This window comes from Sinocyclocheilus anshuiensis, unplaced genomic scaffold (genome assembly GCF_001515605.1).
Source record: "Sinocyclocheilus anshuiensis isolate Anshui unplaced genomic scaffold, SAMN03320099.WGS_v1.1 scaffold437, whole genome shotgun sequence".
NCBI lineage: Eukaryota > Metazoa > Chordata > Actinopteri > Cypriniformes > Cyprinidae > Sinocyclocheilus > Sinocyclocheilus anshuiensis.
This window is the reverse complement of record NW_015539902.1, coordinates 1,068,563-1,081,329: the sequence shown is the minus strand read 5'-3', so window position 1 is coordinate 1,081,329 and position 12,767 is coordinate 1,068,563. Positions and strand designations below refer to the sequence as shown.

Here is a 12,767-nt window from a genome sequence, read left to right as displayed (position 1 = left end):
ACAAAATCCACAAAATCCCTTAAATTTATTTGATCTAAGAAGTTTAAATAATATATGGTCAGTGGTTCATTGTATATATTATGTATATTATGTTATGTACATATTTTTAAAATTAGGAACAACAAGGTTTTCAAGACAGTTGACTTATTATTAGTAAAGTTGGGCAATGGCGCCCTCTTGTGCTTCATGCATACTTTTTATTTAATAATAATAATAATAATAATAATTGATTGTTACATACTGATTCATTAATTTTGTAATAATTTACAAAAAACTCTTTGTTTAGTGAACTGTACTTTTGTCGTTTTATATGTACAAGAACCATGCCAGTTTGCCAATATATTGCACATTATAGATTTTATACTCGTATCAGTGCAATGCTCACCCCGATATTGCGTTTAACGGGAGAACAAACGGTTTTCATTCAGCACTCCGCCCGTTGAGATCACGGTACTCAAACACGGACCCTCACTTCCTCATATATGTAGGAGCACAGAGCGCAGCATGAGTTTCTAAAGGCCTCCTCCCGCCCTTTTCCTTTTGAGTGACAAGCTGTCCACCAATCAACTCAGAATATCCATCTACGTCACCAAACATCTATTTTAGTGACAGCTTCCTCAGCCAATAGGCATCATGCGAGGCTTGCCGATCAAGGTCGCGGTAATGGCTTCCTAGGCAAGAATTACTTTGTTTATGCCGCCGTAGGGACTCCAGTAGCAGCGTTTAGCGGGCTCAGTGTTCGTTGTATTACAGATCTGCACGTTTGCGAAGAAAGTTCGGAAACTGACACCTTCGTGAGCGGGAGTTTCTCGCCGATGGGGCTGAGTTGTATGGCTGAATGAGGCGATCGCCTGTGGTACCGTAGAAGGATGAACTCCACCGCCGGTCGGGATCTCGCAGTGTCTGCTGGAGCTGTCAGCAGCACCCCCGGAGCAGCATCCTCCAGAGTCCTGCATGTGGAGCTCACATCACAACAGGTACACCTGCAGCATCCAGCCACATGATCCATATGTGCCTGGTTATAGTGAGTGAATGTCTAGCGGATCTGCTTGTGTATGTGTCACATATCACCGGGCCTCCATGTCCAATTAAGCTCTGGTCAGCATTTATGAATGCAGTGGAGTTTGAAATAGAAATATGAGAAGTAATAATTAAGACGTAATAAAGCGCTGGCTTGTTTATTAAATATACTAGACCGGTTATACAGTGGGTGTCTGGCTGTCTTGTCACGGTGGGTCTCCAAACTCCAACACAAATACAAAATAGACCAGACAGACAGCATCCTAATATGTATTATACATGCTTCAAAGACCTTGGAAATGGCTAGGAAGGTAGTAGTAGTAGTAGTAGTAGGTCTTATAGAGTGAGCTGTGCTGAACTGCAGCTTTTTGACAGCACTGACTTAAATGACTATAAATGATGTCATACTTTAAGATTGGCACACATTGTTTTGGGGGTCTACAAAGAAAGACCTTAGTTATTAATGTTTGATTCACTTGGTTTCTTGTTAGAGTTTAGTCGTTGATATTTATATGGTTTATCATCCAGAAAACAGTGTTGTTATATTTGTGTTTATATTATTTTTGTGTTTAATTAAAAAAAAAATATTAACATTTATTTCAGGCAAAAATTGCATATTGTGTATTGTTGATGTAAACCTTGAGATTGCCATTAGAGAGTAGCTGTGATTGTGTGTGTTGTAACAATTGCAGTGTTGCAATACACACAGCACTCATACATGCCCTGAATCTGAGTGTAGATCTCAGTTATGTGGAATGATAGTCATGTCCTGCAGCGATCGTCTGTTTAATCACATCACTGGTTCCTGGGAAGTGTTTTGGGATCGCAGGTTTTTCTGTTAAGCAGTGTCTGTTGACTTGGCATTCTGTGCGGGGAAATGTTGCATTACTTAATGCTGCAAACATGTTGTGTCATGGCTTTAAGCAAAGAGTGTTTTTTTTGCAGGTATAACCAAGCCGGATTTATAATATAATATAATATAATATAATAAATAATTTTTAATTTAAGTTAAACAAATGTTTTCATGGGAGTGTTGCCAGTAGTATATTCCAATGCTGCAGTTTATACCAATGCTTGTAATATCTGTATGTTTCAAGGGTTTTATGAAGGGCTGTATTATTAATCAAAATAAAATTAAAATTGCAATATTACTTATTGCGATGATCAAATGCAACATGCACCAACCGCCTTCCCAAACCTGCAATTAAAAGTACTTATAAACTAGCTGTTGTCAACAGAAGCTTTAAGGTCTCCCTGCATTTTTCTGCTAAAAAAACTTGATGGTTTAACGTTTGAAAATGAAAAAAATTAAGACTATTTGTATTGTAATTTTGTAGTTGTACTGCACAATAAAATAATAATTTTTAATATATTGTTTTACCTTAAATGCTCTTTTTTTATTTTACAGGGAAATATTAAAATAGCAATATTTCTTTTTTTAATAATGCAGTTTAGTAGTAGTATAGTAGTACTAATAATTGTCTGTAATAATTCTAATAATAATTATTATTTTTAATAATAATAATTGTTTTATAGTCATATTGATATATAATGTAAAAACTTTTGGCCAATCTGGAGCTTTTTTAAATCGCATTTGAAGTTTCAGTTGCAATTTTTATCAGAAATGTTTTCTCTTATGATACTAGTCATCTACTGTTCTGTTTTTTTTTTTGTTGTTGTTAAAAACGGAAAGCACTGTTCTCAAAAACTGAAATATGAAACTAAATGTGAAGTCACTGTCTCATGATAGTGGCTTGTCAGAGCTTGTCGCACCTGTCTGAATTTTATTTTACGGGAAATGGTTGTTATGACACCAATTGCTTTGGCACTCAGACCAGTCACTTGTGACTCTTGAGGCAAAGTCCTAAAGGCCCACTGTTATGGACTACAGATGATCTCTGTCACACCCTTGAACGCCGGTCATTTGTTGTGCAGCAGAAGAGCATTGCTATTCAGTGTGATGCAATTCATCAACTTCAGCATTAAGTCATGCTTGATTTGGTGTTTCGGTTTCATTAAGCTGTTTGAAACAGCTGTGAATAGCCTAATAAGGGAAAGTTGATCATACACTAGCTTGTTTGTTCCTGTGCTAGTTAAGTAGCCTGTTAACCTATTAAATTGTACCACTGAACTTCTGCATGTCAGAGTTTGGGACAAGACTGGGACCCTAGATGTTCCTCGGTGTTTTGTTGTCTGAAACAAAACAGAAATGGGGGGAAAACTGAACAAAGTGTGGTGGTGTTCCTGTAGCTTCAGTAATCCTGTGGGGCATCCCATGACTTAGATTTAGTATTTAATGCCTCACGGGTGGCGCTGGAAATTCTCTGTGGCTGGTTGTGATGAAAGCGGGTCAGGTGAAGACTTTAATGTGCTGAACTCTCAGATTAAATGTTTAATTAAAATGGTTGTGGCCCTGTGCCTTAAAGGCATAGTTCAACCAAAAATGAAAATTCTGTCATTAATTACTCACCCTCATGTGGTTCCAAACCCGGAAGACATTCGCTCATCTTCGGGACACAAATTAAGATATTTTTGATGAAATTCGAGAGGTTTCTGACCCAGCATAGACAGGAATGCAACTACCACATTCAAGGCCCAGAAAGGTAGTAAGGACATCATTAAAATAGTCCATGTGACATCCATGGTTCAACCGTAATTTAATGAAGCTACGAGAATACTTTTTATGCTCAAAGAAAACAAAAATAACAACTCTACTCAACAATTTCTTCTCTTCCATGTCAGTCCTTGATATCTTACTTTGTGTTCTGAAGATGAATAAAATTAAAATTGCAATATTACTTATTGCGATGATCAAATGCAACATGCACCAACCGCCTTCCCAAACCTGCAATTAAAAGTACTTATAAACTAGCTGTTGTCAACAGAAGCTTTAAGGTCTCCCTGCATTTTTCTGCTAAAAAAACTTGATGGTTTAACGTTTGAAAATGAAAAAAATTAAGACTATTTGTATTGTAATTTTGTAGTTGTACTGCACAATAAAATAATAATTTTTAATATATTGTTTTACCTTAAATGCTCTTTTTTTATTTTACAGGGAAATATTAAAATAGCAATATTTCTTTTTTTAATAATGCAGTTTAGTAGTAGTATAGTAGTACTAATAATTGTCTGTAATAATTCTAATAATAATTATTATTTTTAATAATAATAATTGTTTTATAGTCATATTGATATATAATGTAAAAACTTTTGGCCAATCTGGAGCTTTTTTAAATCGCATTTGAAGTTTCAGTTGCAATTTTTATCAGAAATGTTTTCTCTTATGATACTAGTCATCTACTGTTCTGTTTTTTTTTTTGTTGTTGTTAAAAACGGAAAGCACTGTTCTCAAAAACTGAAATATGAAACTAAATGTGAAGTCACTGTCTCATGATAGTGGCTTGTCAGAGCTTGTCGCACCTGTCTGAATTTTATTTTACGGGAAATGGTTGTTATGACACCAATTGCTTTGGCACTCAGACCAGTCACTTGTGACTCTTGAGGCAAAGTCCTAAAGGCCCACTGTTATGGACTACAGATGATCTCTGTCACACCCTTGAACGCCGGTCATTTGTTGTGCAGCAGAAGAGCATTGCTATTCAGTGTGATGCAATTCATCAACTTCAGCATTAAGTCATGCTTGATTTGGTGTTTCGGTTTCATTAAGCTGTTTGAAACAGCTGTGAATAGCCTAATAAGGGAAAGTTGATCATACACTAGCTTGTTTGTTCCTGTGCTAGTTAAGTAGCCTGTTAACCTATTAAATTGTACCACTGAACTTCTGCATGTCAGAGTTTGGGACAAGACTGGGACCCTAGATGTTCCTCGGTGTTTTGTTGTCTGAAACAAAACAGAAATGGGGGGAAAACTGAACAAAGTGTGGTGGTGTTCCTGTAGCTTCAGTAATCCTGTGGGGCATCCCATGACTTAGATTTAGTATTTAATGCCTCACGGGTGGCGCTGGAAATTCTCTGTGGCTGGTTGTGATGAAAGCGGGTCAGGTGAAGACTTTAATGTGCTGAACTCTCAGATTAAATGTTTAATTAAAATGGTTGTGGCCCTGTGCCTTAAAGGCATAGTTCAACCAAAAATGAAAATTCTGTCATTAATTACTCACCCTCATGTGGTTCCAAACCCGGAAGACATTCGCTCATCTTCGGGACACAAATTAAGATATTTTTGATGAAATTCGAGAGGTTTCTGACCCAGCATAGACAGGAATGCAACTACCACATTCAAGGCCCAGAAAGGTAGTAAGGACATCATTAAAATAGTCCATGTGACATCCATGGTTCAACCGTAATTTAATGAAGCTACGAGAATACTTTTTATGCTCAAAGAAAACAAAAATAACAACTCTACTCAACAATTTCTTCTCTTCCATGTCAGTCCTTGATATCTTACTTTGTGTTCTGAAGATGAACGAAGGTCTTACGGGTTTGGAATGACATGAGGGTGAGTAATTAATGACAGAATTTTGATTTTTGGCTGAACTAACCCTGTAAATCCAGCCATTGTGAATGGTAACTCTGGAGTTTCTCTCCATCTCCATGTTTTGTAGGTTAGGATCAGTTTTAACAGTAAGGAGTGATTTATGCAGAATGCATCCTTGAGTCAGTCTAACCAGTTTTTAATTACTAAAACATGGTGGTTGCGTAATTATTTGAGTGTTTGGGACTCATCATGTTGTGTTTTTTCAGTGTCTTGTGCCATTAGCAGCTATTTTTTTAAGATGCTGTGTCAAGTTGAAGTTTCAGAAACACATCTTGAGACCCCTGCATTCGGTTTCATTCTATTATGTTCCATCTAGCTGTTTTATGTAAACGCCACCAAAGAAATGTTCACATTCATGGTCAGGTGAACCTGAAGCATGTCAAATTACACAAGGCCTCTGTAAGACCAATTAGTGGACTACTTATTTATGCAACATCCTTTCTGTGGTCACATTGTAGACCTGTTTTATAGGGTCTCTTTCTTGTTTTTTCCTCCTTTTTAACCTACAAAAGCTCTTATTTTGGTAAACCTTTCCATGCCTACCAATTCCTTTTTCCCTTGGCTCCTTCAAAGCGGTGGATTTGTGCCCGGTGTGCGGCAGTGATGTCATGTTTTGGTCAGGGTGGAGGACTTGGCTTTGTAGTGACGTGACGTGAGACTCACAATGATGTTTTGTGTCTGTGTGTTGGTCTGTTCCTGTTCACTGTCATTTGCTTGTGATTAAAAAAAAGTTTAGAATTGTGAAACATTCCGATTTTATCGCATGCGTGATCCAGTAAATGGGAGACTTGATATCAGTGAGTTGAACTCTGAGAAATGTTACGATGATTTCCATTGACCGCTCAAAGTACATTGACAAAAGCCATCGTAAACTCATTGCTTGTGAATTAAAGATTATACTGTATGTTTTTTCACATAAAAGTATGAACATTTTTACTGATAATGCTCGATTGCTTGAAAGTGTTAATGTACAGATTATGAAATTAAAGTATTAGTGATGTTAAATGGCATCCTTAAAATGCTAATATCATCTTTGTCCATTGCTCTTTTCTCTCTCATGAACTGTCTTTCTTTCTTTGTCCTGACAGAGGCGTTTACGTCACTTGCGGAGCATAGCAGCCCGTAACATTGTGAACAAGAATGGCTCTCCTCTGCTTGACACTTACTTCACCCTTCACCTCTGCCAGGAAGATCGGATATCACGAGGTGACTGATGCCAGCTGAACTGGCTGCTACACTCTGATTGTTCACTTAATTTATTAATTACACTGCAGTGTGTAATTTCTGTGTCACCAATGACACCAAGAAAAAACAGAAAGTAACTGACTGTTTTCAAACAGTTTTTCCAAACACTCACCTTGCCTTCCATTGGCCTTTCAAGAGATGGCCACACCCCCAGACTCACACTATTGGTTGAGCTGTTGTCAGGCTGGTTGAACCGCTCAAATAAACAGTGCAATGTTTTGATGGTGCCATAGTGTTTACACTTTACACATGTGGAGACATCAACCTTTGATTTGTGTACTTGGTTATCTTGGTATATTAAAATTTTTAAATTAAAAATACTTTAGCCAAAATTTTGCAAAGCAAATTTGAACTCTAAAAATTAAAATGACTGTTTTCTACTTTGGTATAAAATGCAATTACTTCTGTGATACGAAGCTGAAATTTCAGCAGACATTACTCTAGTCTTCAGTGTCACACGATTCTTTAGAAATCATTCTAATATGCTGATTTGGTGCTCAAGAAACATTTCTTATTTTTATCTATGTTGAAAACAATTGTGCTGCTTAATATTTTTGTGGAAACTCTTTGATGGATATAAAGTATAGAATGAACAGCATTTATTTGAAACAGAAATCTTTTGTAACATTATAAATGTCTTTGCTGTTACTTTTGATCAAATTAATGCATCCTTGCTGAATAAACGTATTAATTTCCTAACAAACAAAAACTTACTGACCCTAAACTTTTGTATATTGGTGTATCCTGTAAGTCACATTGAATTTAAAAGCTTTTGAATGACTTCTAACCTTCTCTTTTCCTTTTCCAGATTTTTATAAGAGTGAAGTCATCCGAGACTCATTGGTGAGTGCTTTTGTTTTCATTGGTGTTTGGTCATGTGATTTAATCTCTGTTATTCTAAAATGTGAAACAAAAGATGGAGCAAAGCATATCATAGCTTAGCAGCGTGGTGTTGTGCAACATGATATAGCGTTGCGTATCAGCATTGTCCCCTCTGAATTTATGTTCTGCTGTCAGATAAGAAAAATGTAAATTTCTTTTAATTTAATCACAAATGTCCTGAATCTGAGTTAAATCTTACAGGACTGCTGAAAGATTTACCATGGTAACCACAGTTTCCATAGTTAATTTATTACTGTGAAACCACTAAAAATAAATAGGATCTTCAAACAGTTTAAGACACTTTTAGAGTCTTTTTGTCATTTTATCTTATTTGTTAATATTTGTGGTTGTGTTTTTTTTGTAAGTTGATTAAAATATTGTCCCTTAAAGGTGAGGTGTGTAATTTTGTTATGCTAAAATGCAAAAAAGAAACTGTGAAGACTGTGGCTTTGTGGTTGAATGCAGAGTCTGCCTGACAACAGCAGCAGTGGCTCAACCAATGGTGTGAGTTTGGGGGTGGAACTATCTGTTTGACAAACCAATGGCAGATGGGGAAGCGTGTGGGGAAACCTTTTTGAAAACAGTCATAATTTCTGGGACTAGTAGTTCAGAAATTACACACTTCACCTTTATTTTTTGCTGAAGGCATCAGTAGGTACCATATAATTATACTTTTTAGCCATAATAAGAGTTTTAATCATGTTAAAAAAAAGACTGACCTAGAACTGACCTGGCAGTGTATGTAAAAAGGCAATACTGCTTCAATGTTCTCCTCAAAACCAAAAGCATCAGGACTTCATCTTTACACATATGGCAGGTCTACCCTCTCACCTACACATAAAAGGCATTGCTACAGCTCCATTTACTGATATAAAACAGGTTTGCTAAATGGGCTTTTTGGGGTCGCACCAGCAACCTTTCACTTTTGAAACAATCTCTTTATTTTAATACACCAAGTGGGCCTCTGAGCCTCTCAAACGGATGTTTCTCCCGTCATTGGAGACTGGAAAGCGGTTTAATGACCATGTGGTCACTCTGTCCAAGCCTGTAATTCTGCTGAAAAACATTGACGCATAGCAACTGCTAAAGTGTGAAGAGAATGACAGCACAATACATAAAAGCATACAATCATCAGTAATGTGATTTATACAAACACGATTAAAGACTCGGTTCTTTATCCAGACTGTAAGGAACATTTTAATAATGATGGTGATGATTTGAAGTATTATAGGCTATGAATGCTGTATTTATTAGTGTGTTTTCAGATGAAATGACACACCCATAAAGACAAGTTTATAGCTGGAGGCCTGTTCTTTTATTCTGGGCGTGCTTTTCTTTCTATTCATGAAGTAGGCAGAGCTCTATTGAATGTAGTTGTTTATTATTACATTTACAAATCAATGTTCATTTAATTAAGTGTAATATCATGGCTGGTGGTCTGTAATTTTGTTTATTGCATCTCCCTGCTTGTCCTCAAGGTTATTAGAGCAAAAATAGGAAATGTATATCGTCATTACAGCAGATCATAATTGCGTTAGTTTTGAAATAATCACACACTCAGTCTGTTTGGAGACTGACACACTGTATCTTTGACTGTTTTAAATCGATTCAAAGGACTAATTTAAACCTTTTTAACTGCTACTGTTTTGTTCGACACAATCAAAAACTTGCACCTCTCTTCCCCCTTTTTTGTTTCTACATTTCCCTTACTTATTGACCTAGTCACTATGACGGTAGTTTTGTCAGCTGTACATCCTCTTTAGCCTCCAGACTGACTGACGGCACAGTTTTGCAAATCTGTTTCTGCTGTCAGTCTTTAAAAGCTTGGCTTCATTTTGCTGCATCATTGACTATGATGACAGGCCACGCTCATGCATTATTATTAACAAAATCAATATGTTTCACAGTCTAAATTGCTGTTGTCTTTGATCATATATCATGGCTGAATGTTTGTTGTTATCAGTTTATTGATGCCCAGTAAGGAAATATCTGTATCTGAAGTAGCAGGACGATTTGACCCTGTATTCATAATTTAGTTTGTTTGTGTGTTTTCAGAACCCAACATGGCGGAGCTTAGATTTCGCAATGCTTCCAGATCTCTTGGACACGTCTGTGTCATGTTTTGTGGTGAGAATATGGGGTGGGAGGGACGAACAGTACCAACTGCTTATTGAGTGGAAGGTCAACCTAGATGGGCTCCGATACACAGGACAACAGGTGAGGAGTCAAATATATACATTCACACTCGCATCTCTTGCTTTCCCTTTTTTATACTCTACCAAGTATAGGTTGGAATCTAGCATGACCATCTAGTTTTCCCCCAAAGTCCTCTAAAGTTTTCTATGGGTGAACAAAATAAGAAAAAGTACAGTAATGTATTAAAAAAAAGTAAAAATATTGTCAAAATGAATAAAGTATTTATAAATAAAAAATATAGCACTTATAAAAGTTATTTTTTTTTTTTTTAATTTTAAAGGGTTAGTTCACCCAAAAATGAGAATTCTGTCATTAATTACTCACCCTCATGTCGTTTCAAACCCGTAAGACCTTCGTTCATCTTCGGAACACAAATTAAGATATTTTTGATGGAATCTGAGAGCTGTCTGACCCTGCATAGACAGCAACGCAACTGAAATGTTCCCAAGTCCAGAAACGTAGCAAGGAGATCGGTAAAATAATCCATGTGACATCAGGGGTTCAACCGTAATTATACGAAGCTACGAGAATACTTTTTGTTTTCGAGAATACTAAAAAAACTGCTTTATTCAACAATTCATCTCCTCCGCATCACCCTGTAAACAATGTATGCTGTTCTGTGTCAGCTGCGTCACACGGATACGCTGTTTCCGTTCAGATCAAATCACAACAACGTAGGAAACAGATCCGGCGTGACGCAGCTGACACAAAACAGCATACGTTGTTTTACATCCAGCGGATATTCTCCAAAATGGCACCAGGGTGATGCGGAGGGAACGAATTGTTGAATAAAGTCTTTTTTTTTTTCTTTTGCGCACAAAAATTATTCTCGTAGTTTTGTATAATTGCGGATGAACCCCTGATGTCACATGGATTATTTTACAGATCTCCTTGCTACATTTCTGGACTTGGGAACATTTCAGTTGCGTTGCTGTCTATGCAGGGTCAGACAGCTCTCAGATTCCATCAAAAATATCTTAATTTGTGTTCCAAAGATGAACGAAGGTCTTACGGGTTTAAAACTACATGAGGGTGAGTAATTAGTTTGAGTCTTTGATTTCGGTCATGTTGTGATCCCACTCCCTCTCTCTCACACCTATGCTTTCCATGACCAGTGAACACTTTTGAAATCAAGGTAAATTTTGGTTCAAATACACATCCAAAAAAACTGTCATTTCCTTCTGTCTGTTGTCCTTCAGATTCGCTCCAGAAATCCAAATGAGATCATCTTTGGACTGAACGATGGCTACTATGCAGCTGAGTTTGATCAGAAGGTATTGTTCAAACTTTTGGACTGGGCTCCAAAATAAATTCCAGGCCATCTTCAAACCTGGTCATCTATCAGAGCTCGAATTCACTCATATCTCTTGGGTTTTTCATGCTTCATATGGTATGAAGAGACTCTTTGTGAAACTCATGAGCTGTTTTCTTTCCCACAGGAAAGTTCTGACAGGAAGAAGAACAGTTTGCTTCAGGTGGACCAGAGCTCTGTCAGAAACTCCTACAGTGTTTTCTCTTTACTGAGGTGAGACAGGCTCAATTTAAAAGGAACTTATGATAGAAAACAGGACTTTCTGGTGTTATTTTACTTTTACATTCACAGTGCAACGCTCCTTCCAAAATGATGTACTTAAGGGGAAACAATATAATAAAATGCTACAAAAGTGTAGTTGTTTGAAGACTAATCATAATAATAATAATACATAGTAATAATACATCTGCAGTGTTTTGATTTTATTAACACAGCGCTGGCGATTGCGAAAAAATAGGAATTTAATTCCTACAGGAACAGCATTTACTCTCAACACATGTTCAGCTCCAGTGAAACTCCCTCAGTTGCTTTCCAGAATTGTATTATTCTCCCATCTGAGACCCAGAAGCAGTTCTCCTCATCAAAGTCAAGAAACGTTCCCTTCCTCGTCCGCCAGATAGCGCTCTGTGCATTTTTTCCAAATTAGACCCCTGCTACAGGGCGGCGTCTTATTCTCCAGCCAAAGATGACTGATGTTTTTGCAGTCTTGGAAAGCTGTAATCCTTGGATAACAGACCTGATGGATGAGGAGCACAGGAAATCAAGGAAGAAAAATTTGTCCACCTTGTCATAGCATTGGCAGACACTAAAGTTGAATGTTGGCTTAATGTTCTGCTGGAGCTTCACTGCAGCACTAGATGGCAGCAGCTCTCTTCTAATCCAAATATGTTTTGAGAAAGAAGGCGCTTTGGAGAGTGTTAAGTAACTATGACATATTCCCATATTCAGATTTATCTGTGTGAACACACTTCTGCAGTGTTACAACGTCAACATTATATATCTGAAGAAACATCTTTGATCCCACAGATGTTGTTAAGAAGCACACAAGCTGTATTATTTTCTCTCCAAACTGAAGTGTTTAGTTTTCTAGACCTTCATTCATGCGCACCTCAACGGCCATGTGCATATTTTCTGGTGTGGAATGTAGGGCAGCCCCTCAGTGCTGTGCTGTAGTACAGTGATATAGAGCTTGCTGGAGGCTGCTGCTCTCTACGTGTGATGGTGTTTGTGAGTCTCTTGGTAGTCTTGATTAGGAGTCTGTGCAGTATCTTGACTTTGGCCTAAGGTGGGCCCATGTCTTGGCCGAGATTCTGAAATCTCACGCATAGGTCGCATATTTGTATGCACACGCCGACTGACAGAAACATGCATGTGATGCATTACTCCAACTTTCTTTGTAACTTTTATGGACTTGTTTTGTTTTTGGAAGGACGTCTGTGTTAAAAATGAATAATGGGAGAGAAAAAAAATATGTTTGGTGCCTGGATGGGAATTGCGAAGAATTTGATGTTTTCAATTCCTCTTCATGATTCCAGTTTCTTAACAATTCCTTTAGTACTTTGAGGATAGATGGATAAAAAAATATTCTACTACTAAATGAGATTTTATTAATGAATAC

At 37.2% G+C, this 12,767-nt stretch overlaps 1 protein-coding gene across 1 annotated transcript in view; it reads left to right on the top strand.

Moving 5' to 3' along the window:
* Nucleotides 1-648: 648 nt before the first annotated feature.
* Nucleotides 649-12,767, top strand: part of LOC107686127 (UV radiation resistance-associated gene protein-like) — a 128,673-nt gene continuing 116,554 nt past the window's right edge. The window contains exons 1-6 of the mRNA XM_016482985.1: nucleotides 649-977; nucleotides 6,603-6,720; nucleotides 7,568-7,602; nucleotides 9,697-9,858; nucleotides 11,037-11,111; nucleotides 11,277-11,362. Of these exons, the coding sequence (XP_016338471.1) occupies nucleotides 870-977; nucleotides 6,603-6,720; nucleotides 7,568-7,602; nucleotides 9,697-9,858; nucleotides 11,037-11,111; nucleotides 11,277-11,362 (584 nt within the window). The 5' untranslated portion in view covers nucleotides 649-869. The remainder of the gene's footprint in view (nucleotides 978-6,602; nucleotides 6,721-7,567; nucleotides 7,603-9,696; nucleotides 9,859-11,036; nucleotides 11,112-11,276; nucleotides 11,363-12,767) is intronic.